The sequence below is a fragment of the Lycium ferocissimum genome, chromosome 10 (genome assembly GCF_029784015.1).
Source record: "Lycium ferocissimum isolate CSIRO_LF1 chromosome 10, AGI_CSIRO_Lferr_CH_V1, whole genome shotgun sequence".
In the NCBI taxonomy this organism is placed as follows: domain Eukaryota; kingdom Viridiplantae; phylum Streptophyta; class Magnoliopsida; order Solanales; family Solanaceae; genus Lycium; species Lycium ferocissimum.
Genome location: NC_081351.1, coordinates 62682166 through 62702957, shown reverse-complemented (window position 1 = coordinate 62702957; position 20792 = coordinate 62682166). Strand labels below are relative to the sequence as shown.

At 38.8% G+C, this 20792-nt stretch overlaps 2 protein-coding genes across 6 annotated transcripts; both read left to right on the top strand.

Annotated features, from left to right (window-relative positions):
• Nucleotides 1-4961: 4961 nt before the first annotated feature.
• On the top strand, nt 4962-16930 carry LOC132034476 (uncharacterized). 5 transcript variants are annotated; one of them, XM_059424845.1, is made up of 9 exons: nt 4962-5195; nt 6139-6343; nt 10467-10930; nt 12571-12809; nt 12890-13093; nt 13676-13762; nt 13849-13964; nt 14070-14466; nt 16687-16930. In XM_059424845.1, coding segments are annotated over exons 4-8 (609 nt in total). In that variant the 5' UTR covers nt 4962-5195; nt 6139-6343; nt 10467-10930; nt 12571-12608; the 3' UTR covers nt 14071-14466; nt 16687-16930. The 5 variants fall into 5 exon arrangements, with proteins under 5 accessions (XP_059280828.1, XP_059280827.1, XP_059280830.1 ...); XM_059424844.1 differs by lacking the exon at nt 6139-6343; XM_059424847.1 differs by having other exon boundaries at nt 4962-6343; nt 14070-14454.
• On the top strand, nt 9040-9991 carry LOC132035069 (uncharacterized). Its single transcript, XM_059425387.1, has 2 exons — nt 9040-9170; nt 9292-9991. Exons 1-2 carry the CDS (start codon nt 9088-9090, stop codon nt 9989-9991), a joined length of 783 nt encoding a protein of 260 aa, XP_059281370.1. The 5' UTR covers nt 9040-9087.
• Nucleotides 16931-20792: the final 3862 nt, after the last annotated feature.

Here is a 20792-nt window from a genome sequence, read left to right as displayed (position 1 = left end):
TGGTTATTGGAAAGTAGGTTGCGTGTAGTAAACCGGCACCGGGTTGTATGGAGTGGGTAAATAGGCATCTGGGGGTGGTGATGGGTATATTTCCAGTGGAGATTGGAATTCTTCCTTTCTTTTGGGTCTTGGGCTAGGAGTGTGGGAAACGTTTGACATGTCTTCCTTTTTCTTTCGGAAAAATCCCGTAGAGCTTTGTTCAGTAGCCTTGCCGGCTACACTTATGATCCTTCATGATTTTAAGCCATCCTCTATGGCTTCCCCAATTTTCACAAGTTCGGAGAATGGCCTTCCAGCCATTTACAGCATCCTATCATAAAAATTTGTTTCTTGAGAATGGATGAAAACTGAGACTAGTTCTTCCTCGTTCAATGGCGGTTGCCTTTGGAGCGGCTTCGGCTCTTCACCTACTCGCATATTCGTGATAGTTCTCGATGGACTTTTGTTTTACTTTTTCCAAGTAGTACCGGTCCGGTACTATTTCCACATTGAAATGGAACCTTTTCATGAAGGCTTCTGCCATGTCTTCCCATGTAGTCCATCGGCATATGTCTTGTGCCATAAACCATTCGGAGGCTTCCCCGGTCAAGCTTCGGCTAAATAGCCTCATAATAAGTGTCGGATTGTCTTGAACACCAACTAGTTGATCACAGTAAGCTCGAAGATGGGCCTTGTGTCACGCCCCAATTTTCGAGGGACGTGATGGGCACCCGACCCCATACCCGGAGCCGAGCGAACCCACAGACTCCTATCACACGCATAATTTTTTTTTTCAAAACTCAATACTGAAAAATTATAAAATACATAATGAGGCTTACAAACTTGACAAAATACGTAATTACACAAAACTCATTACATAACACACATCGACATGTCGGTGATGGACCGACGGACGACACATCATACCCACAACAACGTCGCAAAGTCTCTAATGCCATCCGGAAGACACAACGTACATACTCGGACTCGGCGGTGCTCCGGAAGGAATTGGAGCTCACCAATCATCTTTGGAATATCTTGACTCATACGCGGGTACACGCGCGGCATGAAACGCATCCCCCGAAGAGCAGGGGGTCAGTACGGAAAATGTACTGAGTATGCAAAGCCAGAAAAAACTATAAACAATATCATAGTCAAACACGAAGTACGAAGTATGGTGACGAACCACTGACCAGACTCAGAAATACAGATTTGCAACAGACAGAACCTTAGTCGTAACCGTAAGTACAGAAGTATAGCAGACAGAGTCGTAACAGAATCGGGTACAGAAGACCTACCGGACGGAATTAGGATCGGAAGTACAGAGACACGTCAAATGGGTCCAGACGTACAGAGGTGTGTCAGACAGATCCATAGTCAGAGTCGGACGTACGACGTATATCGGACGATTCGTAAACCAGAAGCCGGACGTACGAAATATGCCGACAAATTCGAATTCGTAATCGGGGATACAGAACGAGCATAATGTCGGGACGCGGATCGGACGTGCGTTACGGATGCGTACGGAGACATACGAATGCCGGAGACGGATCATACGTGCGTACGGACCATACGGACGTACGAATACGGCGTTACAAATCGGGTTCATATGCGAACGGAGACATGCGAGTGCGAAACGGATCATACCCGTATGCGGATAACGGATCCGGCCCTCTTTGAGGGACGCGTGCTGAGTCGGAATCATATATCGGATATGCATGTAATCGAACGCCGTAGCGTACATATATCGAGCCGGCCCTCCGGTGAGTGGCGCGGTAACGAGAACCGGCCCTACGAGTACGGGACGCGGTGAATGACGGATCAAATGCCATCACTGGCCACCGCCCATAACATCACATCATAACATAATATCATAAAACGAGCCCGGCCTGCCTATGAGGGACGCGGTGAACAATGCGAAGAGGTGCACGATAACGAACCACGGCCGGGACGCGGTGGCGGACATAACGGACGGTGCGGCGTAATGCGCACGATAACATATCGAGAACACGCCCGGGACGCAGTGAAAGATACATTGAGCCTTGCACGAGCAGAGTAGTGCAGAAACATATGCATACAAATCCAGACTCGACAGACAGATTCACTTACCAATATCTGAGGTTCAAAAACAAGTTTCTGATCAGTCTCTACCAAACGTTGGGATTATCACATCAAAACGCCAGGGCGTACCACCTCGGGTGGTCGAAGCATATTATATCAGAGCGGACATTCCGACGCAAATCCGGATCATACACAGACGTCAGGAACATTTAACTTACGGAACATTCGGGGAGAAGTGATAAACATACCCGAGTTACCATACAGACGCACATAAGGGAGGTATCGAGGATTGTGGGCCCACTTCGCACAAAATCAAGATAACATACAGAAGTTATGAGCGTTCGTACTTACAGAACTCTTTTTGGTACAAGACCTTCTCATACTTACTCATTTATCAAACATATTAAAGCTTAGTGATACCAACATGCTATATATATGACCTAAATCAAAATTATAAACGGACTCGAAATCGGGAGCGGAGTTACCCCAAGTACACATTATATCACAACTTATTAGCTCTAGGACGTGCCATAAAAAGAAAAGGTAAGCCTCGCATACATTTCGCCTCCTATTTGCTATTCTTAATCATCCGAACTCGTCAATCTACATTTCAAAGGATTCATACTACGTTAGTCTCTTCATTCCACATTTGTTCCGAATTCCAAACCAAATTATTTTATATTTTGCTAAAAATCGGGCAGCATCTCCCCTGTTTATATGCCTAGCCCGAATTCTCAATCCAATAACAACAACAACAATGGCAACCCCAACATTAATAACATAATTTCCATGCCAAATTATTCCATAGAACAGCCCACACGCTGTTTCTCAACTTTCATAATTAATTCACTGCGTATACGCTCATTTAATCACGCTCCCTTCGTAAATAAGCCAATATTAACACAAATAGAAAGAAATACATACCTTTATCACGTTAATAATATTGCATCTCCACTTTTTCACCTCAATTTTATGCCACACACACACCACCATACGATTGCAACGAAAACTATACGGTATACGGGCGAAATTTGAGAATTATACAGTTTAGGCCAAAATTTGATTGTGGAATGGTTGGGGAATTTTCCAGAATTTTTGAAGTGTTTTTGGGTGTGTTTGGTCGAAAATGAGGGGGTTTACCCCTTTTTATAACGTTACGGGTTCTGTCCGAACCATCGAAAAACCTTCGACGCGATCGCGCTGCTTTGAAGCGCGTTCGCCTTGGTCCGATTTTCTGATTTGGACCTTCGTTCAATAAAATGGTCATAACTTTTGATCCCGATATCGTATGAGGACCCATGACCTATGGTTGGAAAGCTAATTCAATTATCTACAACTTCTATTTCTTGATACTTTTTCAAATTCCAAACTCATAATACCGCTTTTGCCCCTCAAATTCAGATCACCCGAAAACATTTTCTTAAATCGTTCTTTTGGAGGGCTTACACTCAATTTCGGTTTATGGGTCCTTCTTAGGACTTGCTCGGCTTTTCGTATACTATTCATATGTCTATTCATACTTCCTTTATGAAAATCCGACGTGTGGGCCCCGCTTGTCATGCAACAACGGACATTTCCCATAAAGTGTTTTATGGACCAATTCACTTCATATGACCTCCAAATGTCATATACATGATATTATTGTATTCTTACCATATAAAATCGATCCCAAACTTGATTTCCAAAATTTTGTTCAACGCCTTCGCGCCACGGGGTGGCGCATTCCAGCGCATTGGCTCCACGGCCTTACGCGCGTTCGCGCCTTCCCCGCGCGTTCGCGCCCACTTCCGGCGCGTTCGCGCGGACGATTCTGCAGTGCGCTAGGCCAACTTGCAATGTCCATATCTCCTTTCATGACTTTCTCTAGAATTAATGCGAAATTACCTTCTTGCCCCTAGCCTTTTCACAAAATTACCATAATACCATTTTGCCAATTTCACTTTTTGCCCTTGGTCTTTATCAATATTTCCACACTAATAATATTTTCCAACGACTTACACATTATAACGGAACCGAAAAATGACCTTACCCTGAACTTTCCGTCATTGTCTCGAAATATCCGAAAGTGCAAAATGCGAGGTGTAACACCTTGGGGTTGCCCGCTCCATTGAACATTTCAAACTTAGGCACTTTGAAGCCTTCGGGCAAGTTTAAACTCGGATGCATGTAGAGATCATCATAGCTTAAACTCGTAGCTTTACGGGTAGCTCTCGTGGATTGTTCTAACATTTTGACCATTTTTGTGCTCTATTTCCTTATCGCGCCTGTCTTGCTCGACTTTCCACACCTTTTCTATCTCCTCATAGTGATCAATATCTTGGTGATTGGGTGAGAAGGTGTTTGGGGTGACAGGTGTCTGGAAAGAAACTGTTGGGTGTGCAGGGTGGTTTTAGGCATGTGGGTACCTTTTACGATTAGTAGGGAAATGGTGCTCGGGCGTATAGTGGAGCTGGGGTGAGTGTTTTATGGTGCGTGATAAGAGGGAACTGAGTGAGTGGTTCCGGGGATTCGTACAGTGTTGGGAGGTGGTGGGGTGTGCACTACCAGAAATTGATCCTATGGCAACGGAATCTTTAGCAACAGTTGTTGAACCGTCGCTGTAGATATCTATTGCAACGGTTCAACCCGTTGCCAAAAGGTTTTGGGATGCCGATACGGTTTAATAATTAAACCGTTGCCACTGTAAAAAACCGTCGCCATAGAGGTATCTATTGCAACGCATTTAGTAACCGTTGCTGTTAATGTTATCTGTGGCAACTATTAAATGAAATATTTATCTATTGGAACGGTTTTAATTCCCTCCACCCTTAATTTCCCCGCGCTATTTTTTCCTTAACCCGCCAAAATCATTTCTTTTATTTTATTTTTACATTTATTTCTTAAATCATATATCTTCTCTCTTCATTACCCTCTTCTTGGATGAACGTATGTCAAAAAAAAAAAACCCTGATTTTGCCATTACCATCTCTCCATCAGAACTCCTCTTCTTGGATTCTCATCTTCTCTGTTTATATTGTATTTTGGTCTTTTTCAACTGAATTATCAAAATATTGGGGTAGTTAATTTCTAGGGTTGAAGCTGCTAAATGGTTTGAAGAAGTGGTTGTTTGAGAAATCTAAGAAGACATATTTGAGACATCATTAGCTGAAGAAATTGTATGTTCTTTCTTTGATTATTTTTGGATTTCTTCAATTATCTTCAATCCGTGAGGTGTGGGTAAATATCTTCAGTTAATATCTTATTTTTTTCTTTAATCCGTGAGGTGTGGGTAGTGTATTTGATATAAGCTAAGTTCAGGAAACTCCTATATAGGCTAAAAAATTGTTGAATGCAACTATTTTAGAACCCCTTTTGTGATATTCAGCAAACAATTAAATTGGGTCCTTTATCGAAGTGGGTTTGAAATAATTTTAAGCTTTTTGGTTGGGTCTTTGCTTTGCTTGGTTCTACAATATCACTTTTCTTCCCTATTGTGGTTGCCAAAAGGAAAAGCTGAGATTTTCCTTTTTCCTTTTATTTTCTCTGCAATTTCACTCTTGTTGGGTGCATTTTATAGTGATGATTTTATATAGTATCGTGAAATTGTTTTTTCTGGACCTAATGTTGGATCTAAACTTGTTTCTTGTTGTAATTTTGTGTATAACTTTAATCGACCATATCTTGAGTGACTAAAAATTACCATGGAAGTGGCTATAAAGTATAGAAAGTTTATCTTTTTCTCAACATGGTGTTTTTGAATGCCTGAAAAGATATAGTTAAAAAGCCAGATTATTGCTGCTCTGATTCGTAAATGTAGTTACAGAGGAAAATTTTGTTGGTTTCAGTTAGTAGAATAATGTATTTTTGGAAGAATATTCATGTGATTAAATTCAAAGGAGAAGGCATTAAGTCAAATAGTAAATGAAGAAATCTCTTTAGGTTCATATAGCGTATTTTATTGCTATTCTAGATCCTAAAATTTGAAATAAGCCATCTGCCAGATGTAAATAAGCCTATATATTGTCATATAATTGCTTGACCTATTGGTTTCTTGTTGATGATGTGAAAAGAATTCAATGGTCTTGGCTAACAGGAAAAAGAAAGTTTTTTTCTTTAAAGGTTTTGATTGTTCTCCCAGAATCCTAAGTGTTCTTCTACGACACTTTGTCACTTCGTAGACGATTGGTTCGACATCGCAGAGCCCAGTTTTTTCTTTAAGGGTTTTGATTGCTCTCCTAGAATCCCAAGTGTTCTTCTACAACACTTTGGTCACTTCGTAGATGACTGGTTCGACATCGCAGAGCCCGTGAATCGCTAGTGTGAGGTAGGAGCTTTTGATTTCTTCATGTCCCTTCATCTTCTTCTTTTTTATTAAAATTGTGATTTTGGTTTGTTCAAATTATTGAGTTTTTGTCTCAATATTTTTACAATAACTTGCACAAATCAAATGCCTCCTTATTTGTGTATCTCCTGGTTCACACCAGTAATCAGTAGAACCAGTACTACACCAGCCAAAAAGAGACTTGCTTTCTTTTTTTGTTTTGGTGGCTTTGCTTGTTGTTTGATCCATCTGATGAGAAGTTCAGATATCATGAGTGCAAACTTCAATAAGAAGTATCAAATCCCTCCAGGGTTTAGGTTTTTTTTTTCTTTTTTTTCTTTCCTGTTAAACTGCTGAACTAAATCAGCAATTTTCTTTGATCTTCTTCTTGTACCATCATTTGAAATGCTTCTTTGCACTCTGCACCGTAGTTCTTGCTGCTCGCATCTTGTAGTAGCCGATGCACCTCCGTGCACCACGAAACCTACAGCCAGCCTTGATTGCGGCATTTGATTCTTGCTCTACTTTCCTTGTCAGCGGAAAACTGATGCTTAATGCACATTAACAGCTGCCAGCCAGGCTGCAATGCCAGCAACCAAACAGGCTGCAAAAACAGCAACTAAACAGGCTGCAAAGCCAGTAGTGCCCACATTTTGCTGTCTCTGCTGCACATAGCATCACAGTAGCCTTCAAGATGTTTGCATAGTTTGATCCATGCATTGTTTATGCACCATTTGTGTTTGTTTCCTCATCTTCAAATGCCTTCCTCCACCAAATAATTGTGCTAGATTGCACAATGTTCAGCACCTAATATCAATACCTGGAAACAGCAGCTGTGAGTACCTTGTTTTTTTTTTTTTTTTTGTGTGTTTTCCTTTCCTGGTGTACACCAGCAGCCCTCAGCAATATTGCACTTCTTTGCGATTCTTTGCAAATACAGTGCTAGCACCACACCGACAAACAAAGGACTTGCTTTTTTTTTTTTTACAATAGATGCTTATTTTCCTGTTATATCATTTAAAGAAGATAAGAAATGGATGGAACTACTTCAATTTAGTAAATATCTAGTGAAATGTGGGAGCTTTACTGTTTTCGAATAGCTAAATCATGGTTATTACTGATTTCCTGAAGTTAATGCTATGTCTAAGGTTGGAGTGTTCCAATTTAGAAGATATTATGATTTTCTTGTTTGGCTATGGAAGTTTGGCTTTGAATTATTGTCCGTTCATAATTGTGCTATTTCCATTTCACAACAGTTACTTGTCTTTATGTTTCTTTCTCTCAATTATGTGAATGTATTGTGTTGAATTTTGCTTATCTGTTTCAGTTTTTTTTTACAAAACTGTTTCAGTTTCTTTCTTTATGCTTTGAATTTTGAGTACCTTGTTTTTTTTTTTTTTTTGTGTGTTTTCCTTTCAGTGTACAGTTGACAATCGGATATTGCAATTCCTTTGCAACAAGAATAATAAGTTCTTTAGCTATTTAATATGGTATGTCATATGCGTGCTATTTCACCCATGTTCAAAGCTTTGCTCTGGCCTAAGGACAAGAACAACTTTTTTTTTTTTTTTTACAATATCTGGTTGCTTATTTTCCTGTTATATCATTTAAAGAAGATAAGAAATGGATGGAACTACTTCAATTTAGTAAATATCTAGTGAAATGTGGGAGCTTTACTGGGTTTTTCGAATAGCTAAATCATGGTTGCTGATTTACGAAGTTAATGCTATGTCTAAGGTTGAGTGTTCCAATTTAGAAGATATTATGATTTTCTTGTTTGGCTATGGAAGTTTGGCTTTGAATTATTGTGAGTTCATACCGAGTCTTCTTTGCTATTTCCCATTTTCTCACAACGATGTTACTTGTCTTTATGTTTCTTTCTCTCAATTATGTGAATGTATTGTGTTGAATTTTGCTTATCTGTTTCAGTTTTTTTTTACAAAACTGTTTCAGTTTCTTTCTTTATGCTTTGAATTTTGCTTATGTGTTTCAGTTTTTTTATTGTAATTTTGTAAACTGCTAAACTCAAGAATTTGTGTGGTCGATAGGAACTTGTAAATATCATTACTTTTAAATAAGAAGTTGCTTATTTGAGCTGGGCTTTGTGAAGTTAACTAACATTCCGGTAGGCTTAAATGTTGCTATATTACAGTTGCAACAAGAATAATTAGTTCATTTAGCTATTTATTGTTTTTTTTTAAGGCCTGAGTGTTGCTATAACGAAATGGTTAGCTATAATGGTTAGATATTGAATTCAACAATGTGATTCAAGTGCATCTATGTTCAAAGCTTTACGTGCACCTAAGTCTGCTTGGGACTTTACTGGAGATAGATGGAACAAGTCTAGAATTTTATCTTTATTTTTTTTTTTTACTTGTTGCTAAAGGGATCTAGTGATCTTGACTTAGTTTCTAAAGCTTTGCATGAATCTTAATTTTGGTGATTTGCTTGTGATATGTAGGATTAAATGGATAATGGAGATAAGAAAAAGTTGGATGAATCACCTAAGATGGCTCGAAAGGATTTTTCAAGATTTTTTGATATAATCTTTCATTTGGAGTGAATTATTTTCTTGACAAGGCATTTGAACGAGCTTCTCAAGGAAATGAGATATTATTAGCAAGACAAGATTCAAGACAAGATCGTGTGAAGACCGAGGAGGATGATGAATGTGTTCGAGAATTTGTCACCTATATTCCCTAAGATAGGTCATCCAATTGGAATTGAGCGAAAAAAGTTCGACTTTTATGATGGATCCACAGTTACGTTATGAGGCACATCGGTATGCTTTATTCAACACTGGAGATGAACAAGTTGAAAAGTTTATCGAGTAAGATCAAATACATAACAATTACTTATATTTTAAACTTCGTTCATTTCGTTATGATAACGTCTGTTAAGCTCAATTTATAAAGTCCTAAATATTAAATTTCAAATATTCATGATTGCAGGGAACATAAGAATTTGATGAGTAATCATACTAGATCAAACGCATGGGCAAGAGCAAGGAATCATAGTCGGGAATTTAGCAATTGGTTTGAAGAGAAAGTTAAAAATGTTGAAGTACCCGATTATCTAATATGGCTGTCTAGAATGCCTAATGTGGTGGGTAAGAGATACACTGCATATTTCATTAATGGATACCGATTTCATACAAAAAGTCGGGACGCCCCACGAAAGACTCAAAATAGTGGAGTGACTCTAGCAGCAACAACATATAGTTTTGCTAGTTCTAGGGACCAAAATCCCATAGATGGCGAGGTTATTTATTATGGAGTGATTCAAGATATCATTGAGATTGATTATTATGGCCATTTTAGTGTTGTACTGTTTAGATGTGATTGGTTTCATAATGAAGTAGATGAATATGGGTTAACTCGGGTATACTTCAATAAGTTATGCAGTAAAGATGATCCTTTTGTGTTGGCATCACAAGTTCATCAAGTTTTTTATGTGGCGGATCCAGTTGAGAAAGATGTTTATTATGCAAGGAATAAAGTCCCTGTTGATTTGTATGATCTAGAGAAAGGATTGTCTAATAATAGGAGACACATTTTGGAGGAGCCTAATGATGACATTGGTCCATCAACTAGATTAGATGACGGTGACATTAGACGGTCAAGAGAAGATGTGCTCCGGCGATGTCGTTGATATTCCATCTATCGTACAACATTCGGGAAGATACAATTATGGAAACATCGGAAGAGGAGGATGAGTTCGATGATACTGATTGGGATTGGATGGAGGAAAATGATTAGACAATAAAGTTATGAACTCCTTTTATATATGCTCATCATTGTTTTCATTTTTTATTTTGAGCGTCTAATAAATGTCTTTTTTCATACATATTTTATGATCTTTTCTTGAATTTCTACAAGAATATCCCTTCTTAATGCAATAAAATCATGTTTCTGTTTGACTCTTAATTTGCCTATTTAGTGTGAACTTTTATCTATTTCTACTTAGATTAATGCTCTGCCTACATATAGTAGAACTCGAGTTCATAGTCCTAGTTTGTGTCACAATAGTACTAGATAATATAATCCCACTGCCATTCTGATTGATTTTGTTTTCAGCACTGACATTCTACTAACCAATTTTGTATTTCATATTCTAAAACTTGCAGAGACTTGAGTAATCATGAATCAAGACGGGAGTTCAAGAAAAAGCAAGAGAGTTAAGAACTCAAACTTCATTCCACCTGGATCAGTTGCATCTTTGCTAAGCCAAAGGGTTTTGAATCATAGGCACAAGCCAAACTCAAAATACATTTCAGATGTTCATGTTACAAAGTCAAATGAAAAGCATTACAAGCACAAGCAGAACTCAAACTACATTCCAGCTGGATCTGAAGTGGAACAAGTGCAGCAAGTGTGTCCCGATTCTATCTATCCGCAAAGACAAACAACGGACATGAGCAAGTCTTGTTGGATTCCACCATCGTCGAATCGGGAGAAGCACAAGAACAAGTGCAACAAACCTCACAACTTTCCAAAGTATTCCCCGCATTACAAGCAGTTAATGAACAAATCCAACAAGATCCACATGATTCTACTAATCTTGAAGCAAATGACCAATCTGGGGAAGGAGGCAAGATTTTACAGATTTAAACTACATGCACTTGAAATTAGAATTATTCTTTAGCTTATAAAATCTGATAGTTGTTCGCTAACTTTGATTTAGCAGTGTGATTGTTCAAAATTTTGTTTACTGGTGATTTGCTGCTTACTTTTCAGTTTTAAGCAGTTCCATCTCTACATTTCAGTAATACTTTCAAACTACGCCGCTGACATCGATTTTGATGGTAGAAAATGCTCGCTAACTTTTTATAAGTTTACACTTGGCCTCTCCTTACCAAGGTACCAAGTAGTAAATCTTGCATGTACTTCGCAGTTGTCCCTTGCTTTCTCTCCCCCAATTTCTTCTCTTTACGTTATTTGTCCCACCTTTGATCATAGTAGCCTTTAGTCTTCTCTGCCTTTAGTCTAGGCAATTTAGAACTTGCATAACTTGCACAAATCAAATGCCTCCTTATTTGTGTATCTCCTGGTTCACACCCAAGAATTCAAACTACCCAAAAGAGACTTGCTTTTTTTTTTTTTTTTTTTTTTTTTTTTTTTTTTGGTGGCTTTGCTTGTTGTTTGATCCATCTGATGAGAAGTTTATACGAGTGCAAACTTCAATAAGAAGTATCAAATCCCTCCGTGGTTTAGGCTCGACAATTTTTTCAATCGTACCATCATTTGAGTAACTGCACTCCGGTACCGTACACTATCTTGATTGCCGCGCACTACGCTTACACACAGCCAGCCTTGAGCAAGATTTCGACAGTTAGAAATGCAACCGGAAAACCAAAGGATGCTAATGCACACATTAACATGCCAGCCTGTGCCGCAATGCCAAAGAACAAACAAAGCTACAAAATAAAGAACTAAACAGTTGTCGCAAGCTCCACATTTTGTCGCCTCTCGTTGCACATATAGCATCTTCCTTTCAAGATGTTTGCATAGTTTGATCCATGCATTGTTTATGCACCATTTGTGTTTATTTCCTCATTTTCAACTGCCTTCCTCCACCAAATAATTGTGCTAGATTGCACAATGTTAGAACTAATATCAATCCCCGGAAAATAGAAGTTTGTGAGTACCTTGTTTTTTTTTTTGTGTGTGTTTTCCTTTCCGGTGTATCAATATTGCACTTCCCTTATTTGTGTATTTCCTGGTTCACACCAAGAAACAAAGGACTTGCTTTTTTTTTTTTTTTCAATTTTGAATCATCTTTAAGTTAAGTACACTTAGAAAAGGGACCAGAAATGCATTAGGATGGTCAGGCAGCAGGTTTTGTAAATGTTTAATCATTTCTTCGAAGCCTCTTTTTTTCCCCGGCCTAAGAATATCGTGCGGTTAATAGATAATGATCATCTTTTTTTTTTCGGTGTTTTTTTTTTTTCTTGTCTTTGTTATTAAAGCGAAACTTCTCCAAGTTATATTAGACATCGCTTTTGTCGTCGCCCTTCCATCGCATCTTTCCTGAGAGCAGCCCTTTATTTAAAACCATATTCTCTGTTCAATCTATTATCCACTGACAGGGGACTCATCTTAGAATTAATTTTTATCTTACTAAAAATTGTTCATGAGCAAGCAGGCTCATGTTCTAAAATTACCAAATTTGAAATAGGTCTGGACCAATTTTCTGCATGACTATAAACTGTTTGGTTCATATTATTACAGGCCCTTCCACTCAGAAAAGAAAAAGAGGTGGAACACAAATGCAAAGTGTACATGGACGGAGTGAGCGCAAACTGATCGTGCTAAATGAGTTGCACCAACCCATTGGTCCTACTGAAGCAATTGTTAAAGAGTTGGGTAGCTTCCTCGGCACATTGGCAAGGAATGGGACTTTTTGTCCTCTTAATGTGCTTAAATGGAAGAAATTGAAGACACATGATGATATGTGGAACTATACCTTGGTTTGAATTTCTCAATGTTCCATTTTTTACTTGAAAGTATTTCAGATTTTTTGCGCTAACCCAATTGCATCAAATTGTAGGATAAATATGACATTCCTAAAGTAGCGAAAGAATGGACTTTGCGAACAATTCAACTTGCTTGGAGAAAGTATAAGAATGGGTTGAAGAAGAAACACTACTATCGCTACGCCAATGACGAACTTCGAATGGCAAAAAGGCCTAAAGAAGTTTCAGAATCTCAATTTAAGGCTCTCCTCGAATATTGGAACTCCGATGCGGCTCAAGTAAGATATAAATCATAGACAACTTTCTTTTCTTTAAATTAGTGCCTTATTCAAAAGCAAAAGATATCTGATTTTTTTTTTAAAACAAATTCCACTAGGCACTGTGGTGCCTAGGGCTATTTTATATATTTTTTCAAAACAAAACCAGTATCCTTTGTATGTGTTAATTGTTGTATTCTCTGTGTACTATACAGTACTAATACCACCACCAAGGAAACCACAACAAAAAAAGAAACTGCATGATCCAGTGTCAATGTACCAATATAAATCAGGTGTTTGCATGCATTGATTGACCAAATGCAATAAGAAAAACAAGCTGCTAGTAGCACCTTCCTCTCCCTCGTCGCATAATGTGAATTCCATATTACAGTCCAGCCTAATGCATTTCCTTCCAACCAAGCTTGCAGCCTATCTGTGTTGGACTATTGCATGCACTTTTCCACTCAAAAGTAGTTGTGTATCAAATTCCCAAAGTTAGCACTAACTCATATCCTAGCTCAGTACCAACACTAATCAATACTGTATGCCCTTCATCTATATATTTTTTGGCTTCTATTATTTCACTAACTCATATTTTTGTAGGACATGTCCAAAAAAAATACAGAGAATCGAAAAAAGTTGAGGTATCCACACACTGTTGGCAAAACAAGTTTTGCTATAATCCGTGAGGTTTGGTGTTTTCTTGTATTGTTCATTTACTATGAACTTGTTGACTTTACTTGGGAAGATTTTTATGCTATCTTTTATCTAACTAGAAAAAAAAGAAGGAAAATCTCGAAGCTTTGTCAAGTAAGAGTTTTTTGTGGCTACTAGAAGAAGGAAACCGTGCCCAGTATACAAGGACTCATATGAAGATACGACTAGCAAAATAGTATGAAATTTTCTATTTAAAGGTTTATCGATATCATTTGCTTGTTCTTAAATATTGGATTAGTTTAATTTACTTGAACTCCCTTCTCTTCAATCTGATTTGTAGGCTGAAATGGAGAGAATAGAAACTCAAGAAAGTGAAGATGACAGTCAATCAATTGACGCTTATGTATCAGTAATGGGACCTGATCATCCAGGTCGAGTAAGATTGTATGGACGTGGGGTTACCAAGACTCTCTTGAAATAGAAAGCAGCGGATTCTGGACCCTCTTCAAATGTTATTGATGATATGGAGAAAAAAATGGAGGAGATAGAAGAGAGGATGCAACAAAGAATGCAGGAAAAATTCAACGCTCAAAAGGATACCATGGAAAAAGATATTACAATGAAAGTCATTGCAAAAATTCAGCAGCTAAATCCAGAATTCCAACTTGATCCTAATATGTTAAGGTTCAGTGTTCGTTCGCCAGGAGAAGCTTCTTCTGCACCTGGTAACAATCAAGGTCAAACTTATTCTGATCTGTTTCTTCTTCTCATCCTTCTTATTCTCTATGTTAAATATCTCTCTTTCTTGCCTAAACTTAGTGAAATCTTATGCCTGCTTGTTTTTTTTAATTTTCTTATGCTAGCTAATTTTTTCTTGCTGACATTAGTGAAAAGTAGTCTTTTTCCTGAAAAGAAAAAGGAATCAAAGTTTGCTTGCATGCTTATTTCTATTTCTCTATATATCTTTTACTGGTCACATTTTTGTTGTTCAATTCATGAGTTTGTATGTGTTTGGATTGTTGAAAGGCAAACTTTTTTTTTTCATGGCTTAGCATTCTTCATAGGATCTTGCTGCACGATTTGCTTCTACTTTGTTCCTGAATTCCTTTTATTCTTTAGCTGCAAAGAATTCTGAGTAGATGCATTTCCTTTCCCACTAGACTTTGCTACATTTGCATGTTTGTTAGCACTATTTCTATTTTCATGAACCTAATAATGGTCCCGTATCATTCTCCTTTGCTCTGTGTTGTTGCTGATCTTTGACTTCACTTGCCCTCACCATTTCATTGTCACCTGCACCATTTATTTTTGATGCACTTTGCTATTGTTTGTGACCGAATTTCACTGGAGAATTAACTTGAATTCGTGCATTGCCGGATCGTTTTCATCAACCAAACCTTGCACGTTAGCACCGATTGAGCTTCGTACTGTGTTCTACAACCATATTCTCCCGAACACCAATAAATACATCATCCATGTCCTTGCCAAACATAAGATTAATGGCATCTTCGATGGTTCTCGAATCACCGGTTCCGCTCATAATTAACTTTCTCCTCACTATTAATTTGATCCTCCTCTAAATCTTCTTCAAACTCGCTCACTCCATGTTTTCCTTTCTTCACCTAGCCCATAAGTAGTAGATGGAACTTCTAAGTAATCTTGTTTCAAAGTAACAAGCTTCTCCACTACTTGGCATTGATTAATAGGAAATATAGCAGCAGTAATATCTTTCATAGATTGCTTCGTGCTCTTTATTGGAGTGTAAGCTTTGGCATTTACATTAAGTTGCTTCTCACCACCCTTATCAGCTACATGAACTGAATCTGCAACCGCCAGGCCAAGACAGCTTGACTTTCCGCAACCTCCACAAACTTACCATCATCAACCGCAACAACCAAGCTCGCTTCTCCAATCCAATCTTAGCAACATCATTCACTACTTGACCTGCGCAGTGTTATAGCAAATTGTGTCTCCATATTTACCACATCTGTAATCTCGCTTTCTTCCACATTTTCTACAATCTAATCAATCCACAAATTCCTCTCACCACTAAAACAAGTGGTGGAAGGAACCTCATGGCAAGCCTTATTCATAGTGGCCTTCTGCACCTTTGGACTTGAAAAAGAGGCTTCAACCCACTGCTTAGTCTTACCAATATTAACACCGCTTCTGATTCTTTTGAGCCTCCGGTGCCGCACTCGTTGCTTATCGAATTCTCATTCAAAGGGTTTTGCCACTACAGGCAATATTGAGCCATCTGCTACCTTTTGTGCAACTGAATGAACTGGTGCATTAACCAACAGTTGCTGAGTATTTCGAGCAGTATTTGTACCAATCGTACCCTTATGAATTTCCACCAACTGTTTCCCTGACACCTCTACCTTTTCCACATGAGCATCAGAATCTTCTACAACCAGCTGCCTACCAGTAGCATCATCAGCAATTTCCACTACTGATGCCTCATCCTCACCCTCCTTTAGTACTGCAAACTTGTTTTTAGTTTGCACAACATCAAAAATTACTGCAGCAACATTTTTGCCTGCATCTTTTCCTCTAGTTTCTGTTGTTTGTAAAGCCATCTGTTTTTGCCTTTTGCTATTAGAAGCTAATTGCTTTTCCAACGATTGTTCTCGCACCTGGTCGTCTATATTTTCCACAACCTTGTATTATACCATTTGCACCATGAGCCTTCCCGGTTTGTTAGCACAACCATCAACATCTTTATTCTTTTTTATATTCAAAAAATTGACGTAAATCACCTTCAAATTTGTCCCTATGCAACTGCTCAATATCACCTTGTTGAAAACCTCTCTTTTTCAACATCAATCTACAGCTATTTTCTTCATGCCCTTGGTGATGACAAAACTTACAATATGAAGGTAGTGACATTATTTATTCTTTGTATTATGTGCGCGTGCATTTGAAGGGCAGTGACATTATTTATTCTCTTTTTGTAGGTGTCGAAAATGAAGAAAGGGACGGAGACAGTGAAGACATTGATCTTACTTGAGAAGATCTTTTATGAAGATTTCTACATGTTCTAAAAATCTTTTTGCTATCGAACATTTTGAAACTTATCCTAAATCTTGAAATGTAAAACTTAATTATGCATTTTGGGTTGAACATTTTGCTTTTACGGGTATATATGTTGGATTAGGAATGTTGGATATTTTGGATTATGAAAAATTGTGTTTTCTGGTTTATGTAATTTGTAATGTATTTTATTTATTTATATGTAAATATATAGATATATATATATATATATATATCAATTTATAACCGTGGCTACTATTTCGGACAAACCATGGCAATAGGTCATTTTATTTCCAAATATTAGACAAAAATCGTTGCATTAGACAAAAACCGTTGCAATAAAGTAAAAGGCTGGTGCAATAACCTCTACAAAACCGTTGCAATAGCCTTAAAAGTCGTTGCTTAAAGGTCTATGGGGACGGTTGGAAACCGTTCCATATACACACAAAAAACTCATTGCATCAGAAAAAGGAACAACCGTTGCTGTAGATAATGATATAGCAACGGGTTTCGCCAACCGTTGCACAAACCGTTGCCATAGATATATGGGCACGCGAGCAGATGGAACGCACGATAAACCGTTGCTATAGATATATAGCAACGGTGCTCTGTCTATAGCAACGGTTTTCTCGGCGTTGCCATAAGCCTATTTTCCAGTAGTGCGGGTGCATTAGTTTGTGAGTGGCTTAAGGCCATATTTAATCAAAGATTGCTTGATAGCTTCATTACAGGAGGGGATGGACATCTCCCGTATTTAGGCTCATGCTCAGAATTTGAAAGAGCAGCAACAACTGCACAGGGGTGAGCGTGATATGGATAGAGGGCATAGTAAGAGAGCTAGATCTGCCGGTGCTAGTAGTGAGTATAGAGGGGGCCAGAGGCAACAGTACTCCGGATATTCAGGCCAGTCTATGTCTAGTGTACCTCCTCGATTTGCGAGCAAGAGATTTGATCACCCCATTTATTTTGGTCCGGGACAGAGTCTGAGGGCTTCAGGTTCCCAGTTTAGAGGTGACATCAGTCAGAGGAGGCCACCGTTACCATGATGCAACCAGTGTGGTAAATTACATTAGGGTCCGTGTTGCCGAGGTTCAGATGCTTGTTACACTTGTGGTCAGACTGGGCATATGATGCGAGATTGTCCATCGATGAGTGGTAGAGTTGGGGCTCAGCCTACAGGATCAGTAGCGGTTCTTCTTCGTCTGTGCACCCTGAAGGGCAGACTCCCCAGATTTCATCAGGCCGTGGTAGGGGCAGAGGGGTAGTATCCAGTTCAGGTGGCTCTCAGCCTCGTATTTATGCCTTAGCCGGAGGACAGGATCTTGAGTCCTCCCCTAACGTTGTCACAAGTATATTATCTATATTCTCTCATGGTGTTTATGCACTGATTGATCCGAGTTCTACTTTGTCATATATCACTCCTTACATTGCTGGTCGTATTGGTATTAAACCTGAGCCAATCAAAACTTTTGAAGATCTACTCCTGTTGGCGACCCGGTAATAGCTAAACAAATATGTAAAAATTGTGTGATTATGGTATGTGACCGTTATACTGTAGCTGATCTGATTGAGCTGGAAATGGTAGACTTTGATGTCATTATAGTCATAGATTGGTTGGCTTCTTGTTATGCTAATATGGATTGTAGAACAAAAATGGTCCGATTCCAATTCCCAGAAGAACCAGTGCTTGAATGGAAGGATAACATAGCGTCCCCAAGAGGTAGGTTTATTTCCTATCTCGAAGCGAGGAAGATGATTACCAAAGGCTATATTTACCATTTAGTTCGGGTTCATGACACTGAAGCAAAGCCGCCGACTCTCCAATCTGTTCCTGTAGTGAATGAGTTTCCGGATGTATTTCCAAACGAACTTCCAGGTCTTCCTCCGAAATGGGAGATTGATTTTGCTATTGATGTGTTGCCAGACACCGAACCTATATCTATTCCTCCTTACAGAATTGCTCCTGCAGAATTGAAAGAGCTAAAGACACAACTGAAGGACTTGCTCGAGAAGGGATTTATTAGATCCAGTTCATCGCCATGGGAAACACCTGACCTGTTTGTAAGAAAGAAAGATGGTTCCCTACGAACGTGTATTGACTACAGGCAGCTGAAGAAGGTGACAATCAAGAATAAGTATCCACTTCCGAGAATCGATGATTTGTTTGGTCAATTATAAGGTGCTAAGTGGTTTTCAAAGATAGATCTAAGATCAGGATATCACCAAGTGAGAGTCAAGGAAGAAGACATTTTGAAAACGGCTTTCAGAACTGGATATGGTCATTATGAATTTTGGGTAATGTCATTTGGGTTGACTAACGCTCTAGCGGTGTTTATGAATTTGATGAATAATGTATTCAAACCTTTTTTGGATTTATTTGTGATCGTGGTCATCGATGACATTTTAATATATTCTCGGTCAGAAGCAGAGCATGCAGATCATTTACGAATTGTTCTTGGAATTCTTCGGACTCGTGAATTGCATGCCAAGCTTTTAAAATGTGAGTTCTGGTTAAATTCTGTGACTTTTCTGGGCCATATCATCTCAGCTGATGGCATTCGGGTTGATACTCAGAAAATTGAGGCTGTGAAGACTTGGCCAAGGCCCACAACGCCTACAGAGGTCCATAGCTTTTTGGGATTAGCGAGTTATTATAGAAGATTTGTGGAAGGATTCTCTTCTATTTTAGCACCATTGACGAAGCTAACTCAGAAATCAGTAAAATTTCAATGGACCGATGCTTGTGAGCACAGTTTACAGGAATTGAAAGACAGATTGACTTGACCTTAGCTCACACTTCGGAAGGATCAGAAGGCTATGTTGTTTGTTGTGATGCCTCTGGTGTTGGGTTGGGCTGTGTGCTGATGCAGCATGGTAAGGTTGTAGCCTATGCTTCCGAGACAAAGTCTCCCGGAAACACATAAGAAGAACTATCCGACCTATGATCTTGAAGTAGCTGCGGTTATTCATGCTCTAAAGATATGGAGACATTATTTGTACGGTGTTCATGTTGATATTTATACAGATCACAAGAGTCTCCAATATTATTTCAAGCAAATGGAGTTGAATCTACGGCAAAGGCGACAGTTAGAGCTATTGAAAGACTATGATGTGAGTATTTTATATCATCCCAAAAGCGAATGTGGTGGCCGATGCTCTTAGCCAAAAATCCATGGGCAGTTTATGTGACGTTCAACCGGAGAAGAAAGAATTAACCCGTGGGCTCCAACAGCTAGCTAGCCTAGGAGTTCGCTTAATGGACTCAGGCAAGACAAGGGTTGTATTGTCGTTCAAAACCCAGCTGTTTCTTCCTTAGTAGCGGAAGTGAAAAAGCGTCAATATGAAGATCCCAAGTTGAGTTATTACAGAAATACACTTTCCCAGAAAGAAAAGTCACCATCTGCGATTTCTGCAGATAGGATTTTCAGTTATCGAAGTAGGCTATGTGTCCCAGATGTTGCTGGATTACGCTACCAGATTCTGGAAGAAGCGTATTACTCCTGTTATTCCGTTCACCCAGGAGCAACAAAGATGTACCATGACCTTAAATCAATGTATTAGTGGGACGGGATGAAGAAAGATATATCAGAGTTTGTAGCTCAATGTCCAAATTGTCAATAAGTGAAAATTGAGCACCAAAAGCCAGGAGGATTGTTGCAGGCCATGGAGATTCCAACCTGGAAATGGGAAGTGATCAATATGAATTTTATTGCAGGCTTGCCTCGTTCTCGACATAAATATGACTCCATACGGGTAATTGTGGACAGACTTACCAAGTTAGCTCATTTTCTTCCAGTCAGAACTACATACTCAGCAGAAGACTATGCAAGGTTGTATCTTAAAGAGATAGTGTGACTTCATGGTGTTCCAGTATCCATAATCACAGATAGAGGAGCACAATTTACTACTAAATTTTGAAAGTCCTTTCAAGAAGGTTTGGGAACTCAAGTGAGACTCGACAAAGCATTTCATCCATAGGCGGTGGACAAGTCGAACGCACTATCCAGACCTTGGAAGATATGTTGCGGGC